General features: G+C 44.0%; 1 protein-coding gene across 1 annotated transcript in view; it reads left to right on the top strand.

Moving 5' to 3' along the window:
* Positions 1 to 27,131, top strand: part of gpc3 (glypican 3) — a gene marked incomplete at both ends in the record, with an annotated part of 152,823 nt that overhangs the window by 70,694 nt on the left and 54,998 nt on the right. The window contains one exon of the mRNA XM_080416658.1: positions 6,128 to 6,813. Within this exon, the coding sequence (XP_080272784.1) occupies positions 6,128 to 6,813 (686 nt within the window). The remainder of the gene's footprint in view (positions 1 to 6,127; positions 6,814 to 27,131) is intronic.

Genomic DNA, 27,131 nt, shown 5'->3' with positions numbered 1-27,131 from the left:
TTGCATTATATGAAAGATAATACTGGAATCCATCTGGGACTCCTAGCCCCCCCCCCCCTGGATCTGGGTATAATTAATTTCTTGTAAGCTATTCTAGGCTTTTTGTTATTCCAAAGGAATCGGATAAAAATGGATTTGATGTCTCTGAACCAGTTTTGAGGAAATTTAAGAGGAATAGATGCAATGATATAAGTAAGTTTTCAAAATGTCTGCTCTACTCTGTAGAGACAATGGTAAAGCTATCCATCTGTTGATGTTTTTCTTGGACGGAATGGAGGATACCAGCCAAGGTCATCGAGGCTGTGGTTTGCGGCCAAATGTCCCCACAAGTATAGTGAAATGGACATTGTGAGGAGTACAATTTTCCTCATCCTCACAGGAGAAATGGTTGTTTTGTGGTATTAAATATTTGGGGAGTTAGGGATTTTAACACATTCATTGTCAGGTATTAATTCATTAATTCATCCGCCACTGCCAGCGGTTTTACCGTATTTTGACGATCCACAGAAAAAGAAATTCAACGCGCATGTAAACAAACGATGTCTCGGTGGGAAGACGAGTCTCTCTTATTGTGTGTGTGTGTGTGTGTGTGTGTGTGTGTGTGTGTGTGTGTGTGTGTGTGTGTGTGTGTGTGTGTGTGTGTGTGTGTGTGTGTGTGTGTGTGTGTGTGTGTGTGTGTGTGTGTTTTGGTTAACCTTTCTGATTCTTTGTAGCATCGTAGAACAATTTCCCTCTTTTTTTCCTAGCCTCCCGGATGATCGCTGCTTTTACTCTGTAGCGGTGTATACGAGCAATCACGGCTCTAGGCCTATATCCGGGGGCTGGCTTGGCGGTCAGGGCAACGATCCAATTCGGGCAGTGTTGGAAGCACATCCTTGCCCAGAATTTCCACCAGTACTTCGGCAAAGAAGTCGCAGGGTCGTTCATTTTCAATGGATTCTTCCAAGCCAATGATTCTGACGTTATTTCCGCGAATTCTGGACTGGGTGTCGATAACTTTAGAAAGTAGCTTAGCATAGCTATCCTCTAAAGCAGAACATCTGGCCTCAACCTCCTCCCATTTGTCGCTATATTGATTCAGACCACCCTCCAGATCAGTCAGACGTTGGCTGTGGTCAGCGACGGTTATCTGGAGGCTATCTAGCTTAGATTCAAGCGAGGCAAAGGTCGTTCTGAATTCGAGGGTAAGGGAGACCTTCAGGTCCTCTATTAGCTTAGCAATGGCCGCCATTTCCGTGGGGGCAGCGTCGTCACTCTTGGTACACTTTCTCGGCTGTTTGGTAGTCATTCAGATTATTTCAAGAAAGCAAAACTAAATGAATATATAAGGAAGGAGTCAGTGCAGTTTATCTCAACTAAATGTAGCAAAAGAGGCTTTAAAGTATAATGATAAAGTACGGGAGCGACGGCGAAGCAAAAGTGCGACTACTCCATTCTGCGACCCGGAACCACTCTCTCTTTGTAGCATCGTAGATCCAGTCCTCTGCATCAGTGTTCCTCAACTCGCCCTGTCCATTACTGGTAGCAGTCCTTGGAATTACCGTATGTTTGGTAAAGGCCTAAAGTAATGATACACTCAAAGGGGACACAGGGGGTAAAAGTCAGACAATCACGGTAGAATTCCAACCGCCTTGTGGTCTCATTTCCCCACTAACACTGTCTCCAATGTCTTTTAACCACTTAAACCCTTACACTGTATATCGTTTCAGTCGGGCAGAAACCTCTTATATCCATGTTCTAACCTTTCGTGTTTTTTCTTAAATGAATGCCCTACTTGATCATACCGCCTGCGACATACTAGTGTCATGTCCAGGGGGTGTACTTGTACAGTACATCAAGTTGCCTCACGCTAAGGAAATAGGAGATATAGGCTCCTGCCCTATGGGCCTCAGGGCTCGGCAAGGCTTACTTATTACTTGAGCATACTACAGCGTCGCACAACCGCATCAAAAGTAGCAGATCTACAAGCTCGAAACGCAGTGCGAAGCGACGCATTTTGAGATTGTAGATCAGCTACTTTTGCTACTTTAGAATTTGGATCCTGAAAAGGTGCAGTTTTAGACATACAGTATGAGGTTTCCACTTAGCCGATCTGCAACCTCACAACACAGACACAGAGTGGCTTATACAGTACTAGCTGCATGGTCGCATCTAAAAAGAATAATTAGCAGCAGCATAATAATCATACTCTCATCGCCTCCGACATTCATACTTAACTCTTGTGTGCGTGTACTGTATGTTTGTGTGTGTATATGCGTGCGTGTGCGGGCGTGCGTTTTGTTTTACATCTGTGAGAAGCTTCAGATAATCAGATAGAAGTGTTTGTACCCTTGTGGGGGGAGGTGCAATAGTTAAAAGTCAGTCTGAAAACTGTTCCCGGCGCATTAGTATGGAGGCCAGAGCTGATCCAGCATTTGATTATAGTTTAATTGACATCTTTGATGAATGGCTTGATAGAGCGGAAAGCGTATATATATGCATCCCATGATGATAAAGCATCCCGTGGCAACGCAACACTTTGCTGACTTACACGATTCTCAATGACAGCTTGACGGAGAACTTGTTGAGTATTGGACGCTGTTCAGCGACTCGCTTTAACATATTTTAATGCCAAGGCTAAGTTGAGGGGAGCCAAATCCATGGAGTAAACATTCCTTGGCTGCTGAAAGAAGGAGGGCTGCGAGAGAGAAGAGAAAGAGAGAGAGAGAGAGAGAGAGAGAGAGAGAGAGAGAGAGATGCCAGGGAGAGTTTTTTCCTGCGCATTGTATCGGCGTTTCTGCCCGGGGAACGGCTCCGGTCTCAAAGGAGAACGATTTTTTTCCCGATAGCCAGCAATTACCTCCTTCTATATATGAGCACGCTCCCGGCAATACAAATGCTACTGCAAATTTCTTCTGTGTGACCCAATATGTTAATGCGTGTGTCCCTGCATCTGTTAATGCGTGTTCCTCTGTACTGCAACAAGCCGCATGCAGGGATGTCACAGGCCACTCTCTCCCTTCCATTAAAGGACACCTGATCCCACAGAGCCACGCACCCAGGAAATGGACCCTCAGTGCTTCTTAACAGGCAGCTCTGTGACCCCTCCGGCTACTTAAAGCCATTGTATGGCACTCATCAAGAGCACTGTAGTCTCTCTCCTTTTACCATTATAAAGTAGCTCTTCAGCCGCGGCGTAAGTGATACTTAGAGATACTATCTTACATTACATGGTGTGTGATTTAAGAGGTCGTCATAGAGACCGAGGAAGGGAGGGAGGACGGGCTGTGTGTTCACTTCTCAGTAATAACCCCTCGCCCCCTCAGGATTGGGTGCAATTTAAACGCAACCAATCCTAATGTACTTCAATTTACTGTGTCTGTGCAGCGCTATTTCTGTTGTACTTTGTGTGTGTGTGTGTGTGTTTGTGCGTGTGCGTGTGCGTGTGCATGTGCGTATGGGGGATGTTCTCTCCTCCCAGCCTGTCTCTGCATTCTGCACATCTGTCTGTTCATTGATCACAGAGGGAAGTGATTCTCAGACACAGCAGGACGGTTCTGCCCTGAAAATCTAGACAGATGTCTGGACGAGTGTCCTCGCATTCTCCTCGCATCCTCCTCGCATCCTCCTTGCATCCTCCTCGCATCCTCACAGGGTGGGACTGGGAAGTATCTAAGTACATTTACTCAAGTACTGGACTTATAACTACCACTTAACCCTCTATTCTTAGTCAAACGGACTCGAGTTACAACAGAACTCCCCTTTTTCAGTTTACACTCAATCTGAATGTTCCCCCAGAATAGGCATGCTGGGGTTCCAGTGTTCAGTTTTTCACTTTAGTATCTTAGAGGCAAATATTGTATTTTTTACTCTTTTTACAATTCCCTGATAAATGATGTATTATTATCGGTTAAGCTGCACAGCAGCACATAAAGGAATTCAAATCATCCCCACCTTCACCAGCTGCAACATTAAAGTGATGAACACATTAATGCATTACTAATCCAATAATATGACTGTGAAATGGACCATTCTGCATAATGAGTCATGAGTCATTGAAGTCTATTTAGATTACTATACTTTTGTACTTTTACTCAAGTAACATTTTGAATACAGTACTTTTACTTGTATTTTGACATTCTGGTATTGCTACTTTTACTTTAGTAAAACAATCTGAGTACTTCTACCACCAATGCATCCTCGCAAGCTCGCATCCTCACCCAGGAAGCTGCATAGATTCACCCAGCAGGGACTGCTGTCTGATCATACAGTACATACATACAGTATACTATAGTAGTACTGCACAGGACACATACAGGACATACTGTACAGTACATACCTGTATAGTACATTCAGTCACATTTACAAACATTCACTCCTGGAGGTAGAGACATGGTCTTCTGCTGTGGTCCACGACCTTCACTGACCTTTACTCCACTTGCTTAGCTTGCTGTGAGGGACTGAAGGACACCTTGTGTGTGATTGTTCAGGGATGGGACAGTGATGCTAAATCACTCCCACATCCCCACAGCTGCTCCAGGACATAAACAAACACCCAGCCACCAGCCCAAACATCCCTTATATCCACATGCATCCATCCCAGCAATGTGCATGTTGGACAGTGCAGCTCTCTCCTTGCTGGGCTGCCTGCATGCTCAACTCAACTCAACTCAACTCAACTCAACTCAACTCAACTCAACTCAACTCAACGCAATGACCTGAGGATGTGCAGAATTACACTTAAGGGTGAATTTCTTAAGGGTCAGGCAATACAGGCATTGCTGGGCCCTTTTCACCAGGTATTTGGCGTGCTCTCTCCTCTGCCTCCTGTTGTCCACGATCAGCTCCCTGGTCTTGCTGACTTTGAGAGTGAGGCTGTTCTCCTGACCCCACAGAGTCAGTGACCCGACCTCGTTCCTGTTTGCAGTGTCGTCGTCGTCATCGACAATCACTTTCATGTCATCATCATATGTCATGATGAAATTGGAGCTGTGCGTGGCCACACAGTCTAATGTGCACAGGGGGTAGAGGAGAGGACTCAGCATGCAGCCCTGAGGGGCTCCTGTGTTGATGGAGGGTCTGAGGGTCTGCTCTCTGCTGTAATGCTGTCCATTCTCAACACTTGGGGGGAAAAAAGAATCAGAGCTATCAAACTGTCTCTCATTTGACCTCAAAAAGGTCAAAGTAAGAGGTTTCAAAAGAAGCCACCCAAGAAAGAGGAAGTGAAGAAGATCGTTGCCCTGAAATGAACAGCTGTTGTAAATCGATAACCAGTGACATCACAAGCGACCCCTGAATCAGTGAGAACAGAGATGAAGTGATGTCGTGGACCGGTCCCGTCTCCCCATGGCAGACCGGCCTGTACTCTGTCTCTCAGCTCCCCTGCTACGGTCGCTAATGGAGCTTTAAATCCCCTCTATTGTCTGTTCCTCGCTCTTTGGGCCCCCCGGTCGATGGGGCAGAGCTCTCGCTTCTTTGCCACATTGTTGATAAGACTTCACTTTCCCTACTTGAAAGGCCACGGATTCTTTTGCAGTACATGGCCAGGTTTCTCAGGGTTCGTCAAACCCTCAAACCTTTGGATCTCTGCTCCCGTCTGCAGTTGAAGCTTTGCTCTATTTTGTGTGTGTGTGTGTGTGTGTGTGTGTGTGTGTGTGTGTGTGTGTGTGTGTGTGTGTGTGTGTGTGTGTGTGTGTGTGTGTGTGTGTGTGTGTGTGTGTGTGTGTGTGTGTGTGTGTGTGTGTGTGTGTGTGTGTGTGTGTGCGCACACACACACAACCAGCCATACACAAAAGGACACAACAGAGCCGCGGGGAGACAAATAGAGGAACATAGAGAGTGTGGGAAGGTTTTGGGTGTTTATGTGTGAGTTGTTTGAGAGATAAGTGATGTGCTGCTGTTGACAGCATTTTTGTTCAGATTGTAGAGACATGTCTTCACATCCTGAATTAAACAGCCTTCACACAGAAAGTCTAACGATGTCTCTATCCCTCCCTCCCTCTATTTCTGTCTCTCATTATCCCTCATACCCGTTTCTGTGTCTCTCTGTCGGTCTCTTTATCTCTCTTTCTATCCGCTTTGCTATTATTCTTTATTTCTCCCTGTCTTGCTCTCTCCCTCTCTGACTCTCTGTCTCTCTGATTTTCAGAGGCCTTTGACCTGGTTCTCCGTCACGGCCGCAACTCCACCATGTCCATGCTGAGGTCAGAGTTCGCGGGGCTCGGGGGCGGGGCCCAGGGCTCGGTGGGACAGCTCTTCCAGGACGTCTCCTTCTACATCCTGGGCTCCGACTCCTCCGTCGACCACATGGTGGCGGCCTTCTACGCCCGCCTCTTCCCCCTGGCCTACCGCCGGCTGCTGGGCGGGGGGTCCGCCTCCGTGTCCGAGGAGTGCCTGAGAGGGGCGTGGAAGGACTCGGGCGCCTTCGGACCGTACCCCAAGCTCATGATGACCCGGCTGTCCCGCTCGCTGCTGGCCACGCGCGTCTTCCTGCAGGCGCTGAACCTGGGCATCGAGGTGGTGAACACCACGGACCACCTGCGGCCCGCGCGCGACTGCGGGCGCTCCCTGCTCCGGCTGTGGTACTGCCCGCACTGCCACGGCCTGCTGGGGCCGCCGGCCTGCCGGGGCTTCTGCCAGGCGGTGATGCAGGGCTGCCTGGGGGGCGCGGCGGAGGTGCAGCCCCACTGGCGGACCTACGTGGACGGGCTGGCCAAGCTGAGCGGAGCCATGAGGGGAGAGCAGGACATGGAGGCCGTGGTGCTGAGGCTGCATCTGCTCGTCAAACTGGCTCTGAAGCACGCTGTGAACGCACGCAGCCGCCTCAACGCACTGGTGAGTCCAGTGCACCACACGCATGCGCACGCACGCACACACACACACACACACACACACACACACACACACACACACACACACACACACACACACACACACACACACACACACACACACACACACACACACACACACACACACACACAAATATGTTGGTATTACAGTACTAATATAGTAGTACAGTAGATATATTGGCCCTCATTTATCAACGCGGTGCAGCCCAAATAATGGGCGTAGGGCGAGATCACCGCACCTTTCGGCATTTATCAATATATCCTGACGTGGGCTTCATCCTACCATACGCTGAGATCTCACGTCTGGTCGAGACCAGTTGTTGACGTTGGCTGCGCCCGTTTATTCCATTCTAGACCTGCGGAGCAGCATTGTCTGACTGTCTGACAGGCATCTGGACACATAATCCACTCCTAAATAATGTATATCTACACTAATAAATATAATCCCTGTGAAAATATAACATTTTATAAAGTAATTTAAACAAACTGCTTTAACAGTCATTCAGTTGCATTGGCTATTTTAAAATTGCAAGCTCAAAAACGGGTCGCATCGCGACGCGTTGTGAGCTTGTAGATCTGCTATTTTCAAAATATACAGCGCTTCTGCGAGCGCATTTTTGGGACTCCCGACGATCTTTTCATGGACAGTGAGGTGTACAAACTTACAGTAGCTTGTCCTATGTTATGGAGTTATGTCATAGAGAGTTTTGAAGACTACAACCTGCTGGGTTAAGGATATAAACCCGACGCTCCAATCTCTTATTAACGTGGTGGTACGGGAATCACTGCCGCCCGTCCGAGTCTCACGGGGAATATCCTACATGACTGCTTGTGCACTGCTCGGTATGGGTTAAATAAATTAATATACAAACGTATATGGTATCATAATATGTCATTCATGTAGGCTACAAGCCTACGTGACAAAGATTGTACCGCTACGGTAACGGTACGGATTACAATACATGAAAAACACAGCTGGGCGGGCGTGTGTGTGTGTGTGTGTGTGTGTGTGTGTGTGAGAGAGAGAGAGAGAGAGAGAGAGAGAGAGGGGGCGTGTGCGTGTGCGTGTGTGGCGAGGCAGGCGGGGGAAACTCTTTCTCATTGGCTTTTGATGTCTTTGGTCGTATTCTGGTCCTTCTTCATGTCGTAAAATCGGGGCGTTTTGAGAATATTTAAGGGCGTGTTATTTAAATGACGCTAGGTTTCAGCCGTGACATTTATCAAGCCTGGGACCAAATGTAGGCTCGCATCAGCTGTGTAGGATTCGTTGATAAATGTGACTTCGACGTTGGTGTACGGCCGAATATATGGAAAAATATACGCCGGTTTATACGCTCCGTTGATAAATGAGGGCCACTATATCTACATTTTAGATAACCGCTAAATATAACCTCTAAATGCCTAACACTAACCCCAATCAGTATACTGATTGTAAGAAAAAGAAAACATCTTGTAAAACCCATCGTAAACCATAAAAACAACCATTTCTCTGGTGAGAACCAGGGAAGTTGTCCTCACAATGTCTATCTTTCAAATTCTACTTTGCTTGTGAGGAGCACAAGTATAGAAAGTATTGATGAAGTACACACACACACACACACACACACACACACACACACACACACACACACACACACACACACACACACACACACACACACACACACACACACACACACACACACACACACACACACACACACACACACTGAATGGATAGCTCAGGCATACAGAGAGAGGATGGGAGACTGGTGAAGTGTGAGTTGGTGACACAGCGTCACACAGCCAGGCTGGTAGCATGCAGCTATTCTTCTTGTTCAAGGGGACATTTCAAGGTTAAACTGGGGAAGTGATGACAGGAATTGTTCACTTAAACAATGAAGACAAATGGATTTTGTTCCTATAGGTGAAACATGTGCAGGCACACAGACACACGTACTTTCAATGTGTGAACTATACCATGGCTTTCGGGGGAGCATACTTATGGGGGGGTTGTTTTATACTTTTCTTTTTTGCTTTATTGTTAAATTATTTGCACTTTTTCTGTAAAGCACTTGTGCTTTATTCTTGCTCTGTAAAGCACCTTGAGCTGCATTTCATGTCCTGAAAGGTGCTATACAAATGTATTATTACTATTATTAAATAGAGGACCGACTGACTCTTTTAGCAAAGAAACACATACAGTAGCTGCAAGCATGTAGGCCTACTTCTTTCTGTTAGCACTTGCTGTCGGGCAGAAACCTTTTATCTCCTTATCTCCTACGTTTTTGAATTTTTGTTGTTGTTTTTTTTTGTACGTTAATGCTGTGTAAGACTGTTATGAAAAGGTGTTGAAAATAGCCTATCTACAAGCTCTCAACACGTTGCAATGTGTCACATGTTCTTGTAGATCTGCTATTTTTGCTCATTTTAAAGGTTTTTAAAGTGAAAGAGAAAGTAGTGAATTCTGTCTGTGGGTTTTACAAATATTTAACCAATGAAAAGTATTAATAACAGCTTGTGACTAAATAGTACATTGGAGTCACTGGAACACAGGTTATTTTTTTCCTGAAAATGAACGGTGTTGGACATACAAGATTTTTTGGACATACAAGATTTCTACCCGATAATGACGATATGCAATAATCAGTTAACCCATTAAGACCGGGGAGCGCATTTGTGTAATTTTTTGATTTCTTTGGCTATTCAAAAAATAGCAGACGAGTGCTGCGCTATGATTTTTGAAAAAAACTAGAAAATGTGTGCAAATCTTTGAATATTTATATTTTTTATTTGTAACTCAAATCTTATTGTTTCTGGGGATTCTACAAAATGTCTTCTAAATCCTAACAGTTATTTTTTTTAAATGTATGTTACCATTTATCAGTGGTTCTCAAACTTTTTTCATAGGACCCCCAAAATGATATGTATTTGGCCGCGGACCCACATCTGAAAATATTTAGTTCTAGGGACCCCCCCAGAAGCAGTGTCAGAAAATAAATAAATCAAGAAATAAGAAATAAATCGACAACAGCAAAAAACGAATAACACACGGATAGGTCAAATAACAAACTAAACTATAAACACACAATGAGCATTAAATAGAAAACACAGCACGCCAGACTGCTTACGTGAGATCCTCATCGTTAACGGTTCAATACCCATCACATACACTTGAGTTCAGTCATTTGCTCACTGTCCGGTGGAAACCTTGTATGTCCATAAATGTTACTTTTCAGGAAATGTAAAAAATAACCTTAATTCCAATGTAGTTATTCTTTAGTCGCAAGCTCTTGTTAATTGGTTCAATATTTGTAAAACCCACAGACAGACAGACTTAAATTTTTTTCTAAAAGAGGTAAAATTGTAGATCTAAAAGTTCACAATGATCGGCTATTTTCGCTACTTGAGTGCGACACTATCCTACTTTTTTTATTCAATTTTTGATTTAAGCTTTAATTAACCAGGCAGAACAAATCGTGTACAGTATGTCGGGTGGCAATCTGGGAACCCATGTAAAAAAAAGGAAAAAAGGAAAAACAGCGCCCTTCTTCTTGAGAGATTAGTCGGGTGGAAACCTCATAAGTCCGCGTTTTGAGTTTGTAGATCTGCAATTTTTGATCTGATACTTTTGTGTGACGCTGTAGTATGATCAAGTAGTAGGGCATTCATTGACGAAAAAACACCAAAAGTTAAAATATGGAGATATGAGTTTTCTGCCCGACATGAAGAACACATTCTTATATTGATCTTAATTCACGACGAAGCAGGGCACACATTCACCCACAAAAAAACATAAAAAGTTGAAATATGGAGATACAAGGTTTCTGCCCGACAGCAGCGGTTTCTTGGTACAATTACTGTAAGACATCAAATGCGTCATGTATCAACAACACACACACATGCATGAGCACGGAGATCAAGTCAGTGAAGGCTATGATATTGCGTTGCCACGCTGCCATGACGATGACAAGAATAGCATGCATGTCTTTATTAAAGTGAATCAGTGATGAAACTCCCTCATGTATGAATCATGCATCATTAATCGCCTAATTTTACATGTGATCCATGATAATGAAGATACAGAAGAATAGAAAGGCATGGCAGAAAATAGCATATTGTCAGTATTTTATAGATAAATTTCACTTATCATATTTTCAGGGGAGCTCATGTATTATTAAGATGATCCTGTAGTTGGCACAGTCTGTGCACTTTAAAGTGGTAATCCTTAAAGTTATCACAAAGAAAAAGTGAAATTACATACATTTATACTTTTCCGTAGAAATAGCCATTCAGTCCTGTATCCTGTTCTATATGGTCGTTACCATTGGTGTTGACAAGGTCTGCCATTTCCAGCAAAAAAGGCAAAAGGATGAGGATGGCAAAAAAAGTGACCACTTAAGCCCGATAAAAGAAAATTGCAAAATAATGAAGATCTACTGTAGAGGCTCACAACACATCGTGATGCTATTTTTGAAAAAAGATATGGAGGCCAGTTTTAAAGTGATAAATTAATGTATCATTGCAGAAAGATCATCCTCCTGCTCACTAGACGCTATCCCCACCCCTTTTCTCAAAGAGGTTTTAGACAGTGTGATTGGAGATATCCTAAAAATTCTCTTTACAGCTCTTTACTCTCAGGCGTCTTTCCAGACTCACTGAAAACGGCTGTAGTCAGGCCCTTACTCAAGAAACACAACCTTGATCCCTCTGTGCTGGGTAATTATAGACCAATTTCTAATCTGCATTTTCTGGGCAAGGTTTTAGAAAAAACTATCTTCCATCAATTGGATGTGTTTTTACAGAACAATAAGGTTCATAACAAATTCCAATCTGGCTTCAGGAAAGGTCACAGCACAGAAACAGCTCTTGTAAAAGTAATTAATGATCTTAGGGTGTCCGCTGACGACAAAAAATTATCCGTTCTCCTACTCCTTGATTTAACGGCTGCTTTTGACACAATCGATCACACAATTCTAATAAAACGCCTGGAGTACTGGATTGGTTTGTCAGGCACGGCCTTGTCTTGGTTTTACTCCTACCTAACAGGCAGAAGCTTTTTTGTCAGTCTAGCTGACTTTGATTCAGACAAACACGACATCTGTTCTGGTATTCCACAGGGCTCAATTCTTGGTCCTTTATTGTTCTCCCTGTATATACTGCCGCTGGGAGAACTCATCACCGATCACGGAGTGAATTTCCATTTCTATGCTGATGATACCCAGCTATATATTTCTGTAGCTCCAGACAACCCCTGCGCTCTAGACCCGTTGTTGACCTGTCTGTCCAGTATAAAATGCTGGATGAGCGAGAACTTTCTTAAGCTAAATGAGGATAAAACAGAAGTTCTCATAATTGGTTCTAGTGAGCAGAGAGAATCAATAATAAGTAGACTTGGTAACCTGACTGTAGAAAGTAACACTACAGTAAAGAACCTGGGGGTTATTATTGATTCTGAATTGAATTTTAATACACACATTAATCATGTTACCAAGATTGCTTTCTTTCATCTTAGAAATATTGCGCGAATCAGAGCCTATCTGCCGTTGGACGATGCAAAAACGCTGATCCACGCTTTTGTTTTCTCTCGGCTTGATTACTGCAATGCACTTTACTCTGGCCTGCCAAAGAAAACAACTGACAGATTACAACTCGTTCAAAATGTGGCAGCCAGAGTTTTAACTACAACTAAAATGAGAGAACATATTACTCCAGTTCTAGCTTCACTACACTGGCTCCCGGTTGTTTTTAGGATTGATTTTAAAATTATTTTACTAGTTTATAAAGCTCTAAATGGTCTGGCACCTTCCTACAGTACCTCTATGACTGCCTAGAGAGATATGTTCCAAACCGGCCCCTCAGGTCTTCAAGTGCTGACCTGCTAGAGGTGCCTACAATGACATACAGTATAAAAAACACGGTGAAGCAGCATTCTGCTTCTACGGACCGACAGCGTGGAATAAACTCCCATTACACCTAAGACAGGCTCCCTCTGTGGATATCTTTAAAGCACAGCTCAAGACCTACTTCTTCACTCTTGCTTTTAGCTGATGTTTTGGTTGATTTTTAAATCTCTGTGTTGTTGTACATGTCCTCACTGTATTGCCTGATTCACTGCCCTTTGCTATTATTTTAATGTGTTTTATTTCACAAATTGCTAAAACAGTGTTTCACAACCTTTGTCATTTCACGGACCCCCAGTTTGATATGCAACCCGCAACTACCAATATTTACAAGCAACTTTACAGAAAAACAAGCCCAAAGTCGCTTATAATAACATGGCAACACTGCCACCAGGGGTCCAAATGGACCCTTATGGCTCTGTAACTCAGAGTGTAGAAATGTAAGTTACATAAACACTGACAATTTTAGAGATAAAACAAATTGCATAAAATGGGGGTCCGTGGCCTGATGCATATCAAACTGGGGGTCCGTGAAATGCCAAAGGTTGTGAATCACTGTTTTAGCAATTTGTGAAAAGGGAAATATTATGCGGGAATAGAATCCTGCGCAAAATGCGATTAGGCATGGCAACGGCTCGTGTTGTGACATCACACCGGCTTATATAAGGTGCTCCAGGTGTCAAAGGCGTCCAGAGAGAAAGAGAGAGAGAGAGAGGGAGCCAGAGATTCAGAAAAAAAGAGAAAGGAAGAAAGATGTTTTGCTGGACTGCGCATTTGAAAGGACTGCAAGGGGCACGTAGTCACGTAAATAAACATAGTCACGTTGCTGTTGCAGTGGAGGACAAGGTGTATTCCTTTGTGAAGAATGACATGGATCAGAATCAGATTCATGTGCACGTTTTCCATACAGTGTCTTTGAGCTGGAGACCGTTGAAAACAGTGACAATTGGAAGAGGAGAATTTTGCCCTAATTTCCGTGGGTCAGCTGTGCTGATCGAAGATATCATCTACATCTTCCCTTACAGCTGCAACAAATGTCTTTATGCATTTGATGTTGACACTCACAGATGGTTCAAAACCAAGGTTTCTGGGACTATTCCAGGGAAGGGGTGTGGCGACGCCACATGCGCCTGTGTCAGCCACAGCGCCTGTGTCCTCGGGAAGGTCATGTATATGCTGACTTACAGCTATATATATAAGTTAGACACCACCACAATGGTCAGGTCTTTGATGAACACCAGAGGCACTCAACCAACTTATTCATCTCTCAACTGTGCCACCATCCTCGGGACAAAGATATTTTTATTTGGGTGGGACCCCCGTTATGACACGGGTTACTCGTTTGTGAGCGTTTTTGACACAGAGACCAACTGCTGGCTGCCTTCTGCACAGCCTTCAGAATCATACTCGAGTAATTTAGCCTTTGCCTACAATGGAGAGCTGTACGTAATTGGTGGCCGCAACGTCAATGATTTGTGGAAATGCAATCCACAGACCTTCTCCCGGAAGATGGTTGAGACCAAGGGGAAAGACCCGTTGTCAAATAAGTGTTGCCGGACCGATGGTTGTTGCATGGCGGAAGATCGTATCATCCTCTTCCATGGTGATGACCTGTACATCTTGGACCTCAATCCTAGTTTGAAGACATTATGCAAGCTGGCAGTTATTCAGTACCGTCTAGAGCAGTCGGAACTCCCACACAACATCAGGTGTGAACTGGCAGCCATGACTACCAACAACTAAAACATAAACAGTAATAAGCACAGCAGTAGGGGTGCCGATGGGGAAGCTGAACTACACCCTATAGGGAGAGGAAGAGGGACATAAATACAAAATGCGGTGTCTCTTCGGGAAACAACAACAAAATGCATAAAGAGCGAAAATAGATGTGCTAAAACAGGGTTAAAGAAGAAGAAAAGAAGACCTGGCCTGGACCGCTGGCGTAGTGGTCCAGGCGCCTAGGCTCAGTGTAGCCTGACAGCGAGTTTGAGTCCCGATCCCGGCGGCCTTTGCTGGATGTCACTCCCCAACTCTCTCTCCCAATTTCCTGTCAGCCTATACTGTCCTGTCAGTAAAGGCATAAAAGCCCAAGAATATGTTTTTTTTTTAAAGAAGAAAAGAAGACCTATAAACTCAGTCAGCTTGTACATCGCAGACCCATAGAGAGAGAGATTTCTGACACTCACATACATAGCCGTCTATTGGCAAATAGTGACAAAGCCCTAAACTGGAAGTTTATGGAATGCACTTAAGTCTACGGCTCCTTGTAACTATTTCCAGTTTACATGAACCACGTGACCGCTGCTGTTTCTGCCCCCTCATTGGTGGAACTCTCTAACACAAGGCTCTGGTACATCGGCTATTCTCGACACAAAACACCACTGCACGACGCCTCATCAGCCTACACTCAGGAGGACGTTGAATGAACGGAAACCGGCGCTCCCCAAAACAACAGGTTTGGGCATCTGTTGGCAATTGATTACAGACATGACGTCCGACCTCTTCACACTTAACTTTTCCTGAATTTTCCCTGTAAAGTCTTTTTTCCCCCCTGTTACAATCCTTTGGTCTAGGGGAAAGAAAGGACCGTGACATCAGGTTGAAAAGTGAATTGTTGTTTTATTACATGACCTTCTTTTGGTTTCTTTTAGGTTTGAAATGATATTTACAAAAGAATCTTGCACTTGAATTCTACATACTTGAAAACAACCCCAGACGCAAACCAATAAACAAACAAAACAACCTACCCTTACTTTTAAACCCTCCAACTATCCTAACCTACATCAAAATAAAAAGTACAATGGAAATCTAAACTAATCTACTTATTCTATTCTAATAAGGCAAAAAGGTTGGTTTACAAAAAGCTGGCGCTGGTGGTTTGTAATCCATCAATCTGGGAACCCAGAGCCAACTGAAAAGGAAAAATAGCGACCTCTGCTGTTTGTTACTATCTCAGTTAGCTCTGGGGGGAGCAAAATGGAGCACCCGTGCACAAGGAAACCGGGGTTTTGGTCTGCCTTCAGCCTTTCACTTCCGGTGGTGCGACTATGTTTTCATTCCCACTAACAATATTTCTACACGGAACACTAACACCACTTCTCCCAGAGAACATGGATCGTTTTGGTTATAAGCCCACTTGTTTCTATGATGAAAGAGCAAGTTAAAATGTGAATATCTTTCCGTGGTTTTGTCTTCTCAGCGGACGCTATTGTTAAATTAGTTTCGGTTGGTTTCCAGTGGGGAAGGATCGACGGACACGTGAATCCCGCCCACTACATTTGATTGGGTAAAGCGCGGCCTGCTTCCTGATCTGAAGGCACGCCCACTTGTAGGTCAGTGCGTACACGTTATGACGAACCTCCCCGACAGATTCCAACGCAGAGCAGAATCTGTTCTTGAGAGATTAGTAATACATAGAACAGGGTTCTGGTTGAAACTATAGTGTAAAATAGCGGGTTAACAAACTCAAAATGTGGGCACCTGTAGAGCACAGGGGCTGCCAAACTTTTAGCACCCCTACTGCAACACAGCACTCAGTGGACAGCATGTTACACCATGGACAGCATGTAACACACTGCCAACTCACACAGATGCTGACAGCTCCTAAATAGGAGGCCTTCTTCAGTGATTGGTCCAGTCTGATTGAAGGTGCCTAGCCAATCAGTGGCACCCAGGTCTCATCCACAGCAGGACCTGAGCTGAATGAATGAATGTCAGGGTGCGTACCAAACACTGTGCAATACATAATATAGAAATAACCCTCACATGTAACACCCCCCCATTTGACGTGCCTGATTTGCCTTTTGTGAATTAAAATAGGCCAATTCACACCTGGCACCATTTCACACTTGGCAAAGCGTGTCTGTGACAATGCTTGGAAAATCCACTGATGTCTACTGGTGATACACTTTGGAACGTCACGTCTGTACATGCACACCGCCACCTGCCCGTGCAGTCTCAATGGCTCCGATTCACTAAGCAAGTTACGACCATATTTTGATCGTGCAAGACAATTCTACACTAGCAGTCAGATTCATTCATGTTTTTTTGTTGGTGATTTGAGCGTGAGGTCCGCCCGTTTTCAAGTCAGCCCCGAGGCTGTCTTACCAGGGAGCAAAGCTGTGCGTATTTCGTTAGAATGCTTTATTCTTCATGCAAAATCAATTACAACAGTGGCAAACCTCAAATGAAATATGTATGCGCCCGACATTTGTCAACACATATATAGATAAAAAATATAAAATATGTCAAACGATGTATTGCTTGTAGCCTATGCATAATATAGACATGAGGCAGATACCACCGCTTTTTATTTATTTTGTAGGTTAGTTGCATTTAGAGCTGGTCCCTCAGTGTGTTTGCCAGTTTCGGGCAAGCGGGCCATCTCAGCCAAAGTGTCACGTAATAATGAAAATATATATATATTCAAATATTTGCACAAATCTTAAGTATAAAATATGGTTAACGTGTTGAAAATGATTGTGACACATATTAAAATGTTGCTGGGGCCCACCTCTATCAATTACACTAACTAGATGTCAGGGCCGCTTCGCGGCCCTCACATCTAGGCCCGATCCGAGGTTGGTCCAGACAGAGTCCAAGACTCATCAGATGTCAGGGCCGCGTCAAACTCTCCAAACATTTCCTCCTTCTAAATAGTCAAATTCCTCCTCATGCTTTAGCGGTGTGTGTAACAGATTCACATCCTCATCTTTCCTAAACATTTCGACTGTTATCCCTTCTAAGTAGTCAATTTCCTCTGTAAGAGATATTTCTGAACCATGACGGCGACCTGGCCTAATTATAGCTCTGCACACACGTCATGCGAAGTCCGGCCTCTCGGGCCTCTCCTCTCGGCTCCTCTCCTCCCTCCCCGCTTTGCGTTGCGGCCCTAACCTCTAGTCCCATCCTCCCAACCTCGGGCATGTGATAAAGAGGTCAGACTTCCTGTATCTGGTTGCTATGGCAACCTGCCAGATCAGGCTGAGGGTCTGATAGGAAAATCAGAGAATCAATCAAGCCGAGAGTCTGATCACAGTTCGAGGTGGGGTAAGATGCCTAAAACATAGCCATAGCTCTGATCAACAGTCTGTGGCAAGTTTCGGGGCAAATGGAGTGATCCTGTGCTTGCTTACCCCGCACGAACTTTCTGAGCTTTTGTCAATTATATAGTAGTAAGATAGTAAGATAAGATAGTAAGATAGTAAGATGTGTTTTATGCTTTTGCTTTTCTTATTTTTCTTAAATTATTTGTAACTGTAATTGTATTCTTGCTCTGTAAAGCACTTTGAGCTGCATGTCATGTCATGAAAGGTGCTATACAAATAAAGTTTATTATTATTATTATAAGTGTAGATCTAAAATCAGATTAATCTGGAGAGAGAGAGAGAGGTGGAGATAGTATGAATAAAATACCTGAATGTTGAGGTTAAATGTGAAAGCTAGGGGCTTGCCAGTCCCCTGGAACCCCAAATGACGAATCTTCGTAAATGAATGCACTAGTCACTAATACACTATCAGTGTCAAAATATCAAAAGTAGCAGATCCACAAGCTCGAAGCGCGGCCCGAAGCGACACGTTTTGAGCTTTTATATCTGCTACTTTTGCTATTTTTTTATTTGAATCCTGAAAAGTTACAGTTTTGGACACCCGACAGACAATATACAGTAATCGTCACATGATGCGACCAGAAGATATGAGCAATGAAAAAGAACAGAATGAATAGGCAAACAACAGATGGCATCATGCACAGGCGTCAGTCTATCTGATAAAGCAGATTATTTATGGCCATGGTGTTAGGTCAAGTGTCATTCAGTACGCAGATGAGAGTGAATCAACAAATGCATTTACTGGTCAAGCAGATATATATGTCAGTCCTAATCATATAATCATAACAATACTGTATGCTAATTTAATGCACACACAGGAAATGATGCATGCGCATCGTTGCTGTTGGACAGAAACCTCTCATCTCCATATTTTAACTCTTTATGTTTTTCGTAAGTTAATGCCGTACTTCGCCATACTCGTCACACAAAAGTATCAATTTTTTTTTTTAATCCTTAGTAACAGTAACAGTTTTGGTCAGGTTTTCACCCAACAGCAACGACATATAGAAGGGAGGGGCCGGGCCACCTCCACCGGCTAACGAGCCGCTGACTAATGAGCTGAGAGCACTGGAGCATTATGGAACTTGTATTCTTTCTCTCCAAAATCCACTGATTTATCGTATCAATAAAACACTTGATGCTCTCTCTCCCAGTCAAACAGGCTGGTATGTTTGGGGGTGTAGCGCCAATGCTACACGCTTCATTACCTTTTTTTTATTATACTTTTTATTGGGGACAATTAGATGGTATATGGCAACGGTCGTTTTGCATATACTGTAGTGTCACCCATTTTACACGCTTCATTACCAATGGAACTCTGGGATCTGAAACTATATGTTTTTCTTATAAAATAGCGTATCTACAAGCTTGCAACTTGTAGCTAAGAGCTTGTAGATTAGCTATTTTCTAAATGTTTTAAGGTTTTAGATTTTTTTTTAACATTGTCGTCTATAATGACATGCCCAAAATAGCGATTGATTTTTTTTTTAATAATCGATTAAATCGATTAGTTTGATTAACTGACGCATGCCTATAAAAACACATTTGGTGTGACCACCAGTCACCACAGGTGTCACCAAATCTTCCAAAACAGATGATTTTCCGTATTAACAGTTTAATAACCACACAAGCCCTAGCGTCCCTATTCTGAGCATGTCACTTTAAACACATATTTGGCCCAAATAGCCAATCTACAAGTTCACAACGTATCAAAACGCGAGAGAGCTTGTAGACCGGCGAGCTGTGTAATAAGTTGTATTGTATTGTATTGTACTTTATGACCCTGCTCTGCATTTGTGGCAGAGTATTGTACAGTAATAGCTCCTGTCTGTCTGTCTGTCTGTCTGTCTGTCTGTCTGTCTGTCTGTCTGTCTGTCTGTCTGTCTGTCTGTCTGTCTGTCTGTCTGTCCAAATACAGTAACTTGAGAACGGAAGGGCGGATTTTCTTGAACTTTGTGGGAACTATCAGTAAGCTGTCCAAGAGATATATGAACTTTTGGGTCAAAAATATAAACAGTGCTGCATAAAAACATAAACAGGTGCCACCATTAACCACATTAAGCCTGGTGTCCCTATATCCCAAATCTTTTAAAAGATGGCAGTCTTTGCCCCCGGTGCGAGCGACGCTGGGTAATGTCTGTGCTCCGCCACAGGCTGACCCTTTACTACACTCACTCCACCCTCCATCTACTGGAAAAGCATACGCATGCACGCACTACGCACGCGCACACCACGCACCACGCACACACACACACACACACACACACACACACACACACACACACACACACACACACACACACACACACACACACACACACACACACACACACACACACACACACACACACGCACGCACGCACGCACACGCACGCACGTACGCATGCGCGCAACACATGCAAATACTGTAACAGGAAGGAACACCATACAAACTTATATTCATGTATTCATTGTCAGTGCTCTCATCTTATTTGTGTCCGTGCACTCAAGCGTGTGCACCACACACACACACACACACACACACACACACACACACACACACACACACACACACACACACACACACACACACATTGGCTGATGCTGATTATCCATAGTGGAAGGTCAGGTGTGGGGAGCTTTGCAAAAAAAAAGTTCTTGCATTGTATTTAAATGCACAAAGCATACAGCATATTCCCATGTGGGCTTACACACAAGAAAGCACGCACACACATATACACACACACTACACTGATCAGTGATCAGCAATACCCAGAAGGCCGGATATATTAGCCAAAAAATTGCTAAAAAGTGATTTTCAACAGCCATGCCAAGAAAGTACTTTGAAATGACTTGAAATGAGAAAGATAGATGAGGCAGAGAGAGAGAGAGAGAGAGAGAGAGAGAGAGAGAGAGAGAGAGAGAGAGAGAGAGAGAGAGAGAGAGAGAGAGAGAGAGAGAAGATGAGAGAGAGAGAGAGAGAGAGAGAGAGAGAGAGGAGAGAGAGAGAGAGAGAGAGAGAGAGAGAGAGAGGAGAGAGAGAGAGAGACGCACACGTGCAAACACACACACGCGCGCACGCGCACGCACGCACGCCACGCACGCACACACAGACACACACACACACACACACACACACACACACACACACACAACACACACACACACACACACACACACACACACACACACACCACACACAGTGAGACAGACAGATACAGAGAGGGGAGAAAGATAGAGAGAGAGACAGATAAAGAGAGAGACATAAAGAGAGACAAACAAAGAGAGAGGGAGAGAGGAAGACAGAGACGGATACAGACAGAGAGAGAGAGACAAACAGACAGACAGACAGACGAGAGAGAGAGAGAGAGAGAAACAGACTAGAGAGAGTGGTAGAGAGAAAGACAGAAAGTCAGAGAGGGACAGAGAGAAAGAGCCAGAGCCACAGAGAGAGAATAGTGTATTTTGGGATGCATGGCTGCTCGTACAGGAATATATTTCTCTGGCAGTCAGACAGATGCTCCCAGCATGTCGATGTGAAACCTGTCCTCCTCCCTCCTCCTCTACCACCACCTCCTCCTCCTCCTCCTCCTCCTCCGCTGGGCTGACCCGTTCTGGGTGGTTTTAAAACTGCCATGAAACAACTTCACAGCCGCGCGTTCCATGAAGCCACGGAGAAGTGCTTCATGAAATATGAAGGCTGTGTGTGCCCAGGCTCTACTGTGCCTTTCCTGCTGTATATCTGCTGAACTCTTGACTCTGGGCCTGTAGTCTCCCCTGTGGTGAACAGCTCTCCTCTCTGAATCCATCACTTATTAAAACACCGGTTTGACCTCGGCTTCCTCGTCGCTCAGAGAGGGACTGCCATCGCCCGCTTGGAGGAAGCAGTTTTGTGCTTTCGCATCTTCTCTCTCTAACTATCTCCTTGTGGTGGAAAGTGATTAAGTACAGTATATTTACACAAATACTCTACTTAAGTACAGTTGTGCTGTACTTTTACTGAACTTGTCAGTTTTTCAATACTTTATGCTTCTGCTCCATTACTTTTTTACTCCGCTACAATTATTGGAAAACTTTTGTTACAAGTTACTTTGTAGATTTGGGTTATTACAAAACATACATTAATCAACTAAGCCGGTTCGGTTATTCGAAAATAGCTGATCTACAAGCTCTTGCGATGTTGCGATGTGACACATTGTGAAATGGGACATTCTTCATCATAAATGACTACTTTGACTTGTGTATGAAGTCAAGTATTTTGATGCCAATATCTTTGTATTTACTCAAGTAACGTTTTGAATACAGTCTACATTGTGGTATTGGTGCTTTTACTTAAACTAGAGGTTCGGGCCGGGTATGCGGCCCTCACACCTACATTGCAACCGCCGATCCGACCGATATGTTTGAATCATAGTGTTTTGTTAGAACAAGGCCTTTATTTCAGCATGTGTGTGTGTGTGTGTGTGTGTGTGTGGTGTGTGTGTGTGTGTGTGTGTGTGTGTGTGTGTGTGTGTGTGTGTGTGTGTGTGTGTGTGTGTGTGTGTGTGTGTGTGTGTGTGTGTGTGTGTGTGTGTGTGTGTGTGTGTGTGTGTGTGTACCGCTCACAGGGACTGATTGTTATCAGTGAATGAAATAAGTCCTTTGCGTGTGCCTGTGTGTGTGTGTGTGTGTGTGTGTGTGTGTGTGTGTGTGTGTGTGTGTGTGTGTGTGTGTGTGTGTGTGTGTGTGTGTGTGTGTGTGTGTGTGTGTGTGTGTGTGTGTGTGTGTGTGTGTGTGTGTGTGTGTGTGTGTGTGTGTGTGTGTGTGTGTGTAACAGTGCTGAGTCAGTAGTCACAGATGACTGTGTTTCTGTCTGTGTCTGGTTCTACTATATAAGGGATTAAGGCTATATTGCTTTATTGGTTCGCTCTGCAGCAAGGTGACCGCTGAGTTGGGGTGTGTGTGTGTGTGTGTGTGTGTGTGTGTGTGTGTGTGTGTGTGTGTGAGTGTGTGCTGGTCTGTACTTTGTGTATGCGTATAATATCGTCGCTGTCGGGTGGAAACCTTGTAACATGAAATTTCAGGAAGAGTTTACTTGTATTCCAATGGATCCAATAAAGTTTTGTTAATACTTTTCATTGGTTCAATATTCATAAAACCCACATAGACACACTTAACCACTTTCACCCTGGTGTCCCTGTTTGGCAGGTCATTGTGGGCAAAAATCTTCAAAGATTTTCTAAATGATCATGAATAGCAGATCTGCATGCAGTGTGACACATTGTGAGCTTTTAGATCAACAATTTTCGCTACTTTTGCGCCACACTGTCAAACGACGAAGTATGGTGTTTATTTACCCAACAATATGGAGATACAAGATTTCCGCAGCAGTATCTAAATTAAAGACGGGGTGCCATGATTTTCAGTGATTTTCCCCTCCCTAAAACATGATCATCAGGTATTATGGTTATACCAGGAGGAAGATTTTTTTCAAAAAAGTGTACAGAAAGTGTTAAAATTATGTTTTTATGTGGACACGCCTCCAGTTCATTAAGTATACCTGGTTCTCACCTTAGCACCTCCTCCACCACCTTAGCGCCACCCACCTGTCCTAGTCCCTCCTCCTCATACCCACACCTGTTGTGTTATGATAATGAGGGGGAGGGTACAATTTTACTATGTCACTAAAGGGCTGTTTTTCTATTGGCACGTTTGACCCTCAAGGTTTCAGCCTCCAGGTAGAAACTCAAAATAGTCAGAGAAGACATAAAACACCATAAAAACACCACCAGGGGGCTTAATGAAGTTCTATCAACCTCATAGACACATGAAAAACAGAAAAAGTGCAAAACCATGGCACCATCTCTTTAATATGCAGATATGCATATGTTTTATGTATATGTGTTGTTTTTCCGTTCATGCATACTGTAAGTGTGTATGTGTGAGGTTAAGTCTATGTGTGTGCACCTGTTAGCAACTTTTGAGGAATTTTTACTTTACTGGAGTATTTCCCATTTTCAATACTTTTACTTCTACTCCATTTCGTCTCAGAGAACAATATTTAACTTTTACTCCACTACAATTATTTGACAGCTTTAGTTACTAGTTACTTTGCAGATTTAGATTATTATTACAAAACATGCATGAACCACTTCAGCCCCATATACATTTCGTCCATTTGAAAATAGCCGATCTACAAGCTCACAATGCGTCGCATCGCGACGCATTGTGAGCTTGTAGATCTGCTATTTTCAAACGTTTTTCTGCTAAACGAGTACTTTTACTTTGGGTACTTTAAGTATATCTTGATGCCAATACTTTTGTACTTTTACTCAAGTAAATGTGTGTGTGTGTGTGTGTGTGTGTGTGTGTGTGTGTGTGTGTGTGTGTGTGTGTGTGTGTGTGTGTGTGTGTGTGTGTGTGTGTGTGTGTGTGTGTGCGTTCTCCCTCCTCAGTGTTGTCATTGAGGGGACGGAGGCATTGTTTCCCTGATGGCTAATTCTCTCCTGTCAGATCGTAATGAGAGATCACCCCAAAATTAGACCGCAAACTTCTTCAGGATTTACCTCAGTGATCTGCCCTCAGTGTGACTTTGGAGAGACAACGAGCACGGCGGTTTGAATCTGGGGATTTGCCCCGTGCACCAGAGGGAAAGAAATAAAGTCATATTTCAAACCAAAACGAGATTTGGGAATCGTTAGCGCAGCGGTTCTCAAAACTTTTCAGGTCAAGGACCCCCAAATTGATAAGTATATGACCCCCGTCTGAAAGGATGTTTTTTGCCAGGGACCCACATAAGAGAGGATTTGTGTTGTTAAAATGTTTCAAAATGATTACAAAGATTCTTCAAAATGTTTCATGCAGATCTACAAGCTCACAACGCGTCGCGGTTATTTTTGAATCGAATGGCCAACTGTTCCTCATTTTGCTGGGGACCCCTTGGAACCCCCGCAAGGACCCCTCTACTTTGAGAACCATTGATATTATGGACCCACTGAACCCGGCATCACTTGTTTTAGAGCTAGTGTGATTGTAAGTGCTATAGGGGAGGGGTTGCACTGGGGAGTGGGGGGGGGGGGGCGAGGGGTTCTTCTCACTTACCTCTCTGTCCGGTGTAAGTGCGAGGGGCTGCGCTTGTTATTTACGGTGACAGACAGATTGACTCTGACCAAGTGACAGCACACCCAGAGGCGTGAAAGAGAGACCGCTATAGCGCTCGTCTCGGCGGAGTTGAAACATGGCCACTCTGGCGGCTGGGTGACCGCTCGCCGTCTGCCCTGGTCGTGTTAACATCCGTTTCATCTCGTCTGGTGCAACCCCGGGGTGAGGCAGCCCCCCAAACGGCCCCAAAGCTTTACTGAGAGCCAGGAACCTGTGGTTCCAATTCATTCCCCCGATACGCCCTCTCTCTCTCTCTCTCTCTCTCTCTCTCTCTCTCTCTCTCTCTCTTACTCTCTCTCTTTCTTTCTCTCTCTCTCTCTTTCTCTCCTGCTGCTTGATGTCATCTGGCTCCCCTCTTTCTCACCACTTTATCTCATCTCCCTTTTCTTTCTGTCTTTAGAAATCTCCTATTTCATTGTTTTTCTCTCTCTACCTCCATCTCTCTCTACCTCCATATCTCTCCCTCTCTCCCTCTCTCTCTCTCTCTCCCTCTCTCTCTCTCTCTCTCTCTCCCCCCCTCTCTCTCTCTCTCTCTCTCTCTCTCTCACTCTCTCTATCCCTCTCTCTCTCTCTCTCTCTCTCTCTCTCTCTCTCTCTCTCTCTCTCTCTTTCATACATACTACTGTGAGAGAAGATGCATGATTTATGAAGCTCTATTTTTACCAGTTACTGTGCAGAAGCGAAGGCAGGGACGACAAAGGAGAGAGCAAGAGGGGGAGAGAGAGAGAGAGAGGGAGAAAGAAGAAATGGAGGGGGCGTGTGAGACAGTTTGAAGTGAGAGCCCAAGGGAAGGTAGGACAGGAGAGAGTGGTGGAGGCATTCATCACCCCGCGACCTCTCGGCTGAAAGAGAAGATGGGAAATAGGTGTAGACGGAAATATGATGGATCTGACGGAGTCTGCAGAAGGAGTAGAACACAGTGAGAGAGAGAGAGAGAGTTGTAGAACTGCTGCAGTCTGATCATCATCACTCATCATTCTAACAGTCTGTCAGTTCTTTTGTGCGTCTGTCCGATTGTATTCACTTTGTGGGCCTTATCACAGACTTACATTTTTCTTTCTCTCTTGTTAAAGGGCAAGACCACTTTGGTAAAGGTTTGGGTTGTGTAGTTACCTTGCCATGATGTAACTCCAAAGGTGGACAAGAAATAAAAAATAATTGCTCCCTTTGATTAGAAATTGCTAATTAAAAATATGTTCCTCGTTGACTTACAGTACGGTAAAACAGCTCTCAAAGTCACTCTTTAGTTGATTCAGACAATATAGAACATCACAAAACCCGGTACTGTTTGTTTTTTTTATAAAAAAATGTAACTTCCTGTTGATTTTGCTATTTTTATTAAGAAGAAAACCCGGACTGGATCCGCGGATCCGGATCTTCAAATAGTAAAATCATCAGGAAGTTGACATTTTTATTAAAATAACAAACGATACTGGGTTTGGTGATGTTCTATATTGTCTGAATCAGCTTTGTTTGTGTTCGTTTACGTGCTAAAAGAGTGACTTTGGGAGCTGTTTCACCGTACAATGTAAGTCAATGAGGAGCATATTTTGAATTATCAATTTCTAATCAATGGAACAATTATTTTTGATGTCTTGTCCACCTTTGGAGTTAAATCATGGCAAGGTAACTACACAGTCCAAACCTCTACCAAAGTGGTCTTGACCTCACACTGTGTAACTTTTTCAGTTAGTTTTGATATAATCTTTCACTTGGTATATTTTTTCACAATAACCATTCCACATTAATGTGTTTTTTGACCGCTTCTCTAAGCTCAATTATTAGTCGTGCCCCGACACTCGCGCCAAAATGATGGGTGAGCAGCGAACACTTTCAAGATTTTCAAGTGGGCCCTGATGCACAAAATGTTGAGAAGCGCTGCTCTAGGACATAGACAAGAAGCGGTGCGTAGCCAAGGCTGAATGGATCATCAAGGACACTCACCACCCCAGCCACAATTTGTTCATGTCACTGCGGCGGCTGCGGCCAGTCAAGTGATACCTACAGTATGTATCAAAAGCCATTACACCACATTATGGAGCAGTTTCCACCTGTCAACCGTCAGACTGTTGAACAAGCGCTGAGCCCATGTCAATCCTGGCGACACAGGCCGTCACACAGGCATTATTATCACTTTATGTATGTATGACTATGATCCACTGCTGCCGCACTCACTGGCACTTTCACTTATG

Source organism: Gymnoscopelus braueri (assembly GCF_963280865.1).
Source record: "Gymnoscopelus braueri genome assembly, chromosome: 20".
Lineage (NCBI taxonomy): Eukaryota > Metazoa > Chordata > Actinopteri > Myctophiformes > Myctophidae > Gymnoscopelus > Gymnoscopelus braueri.
This window is presented reverse-complemented; position numbering and strand designations above follow the sequence as displayed.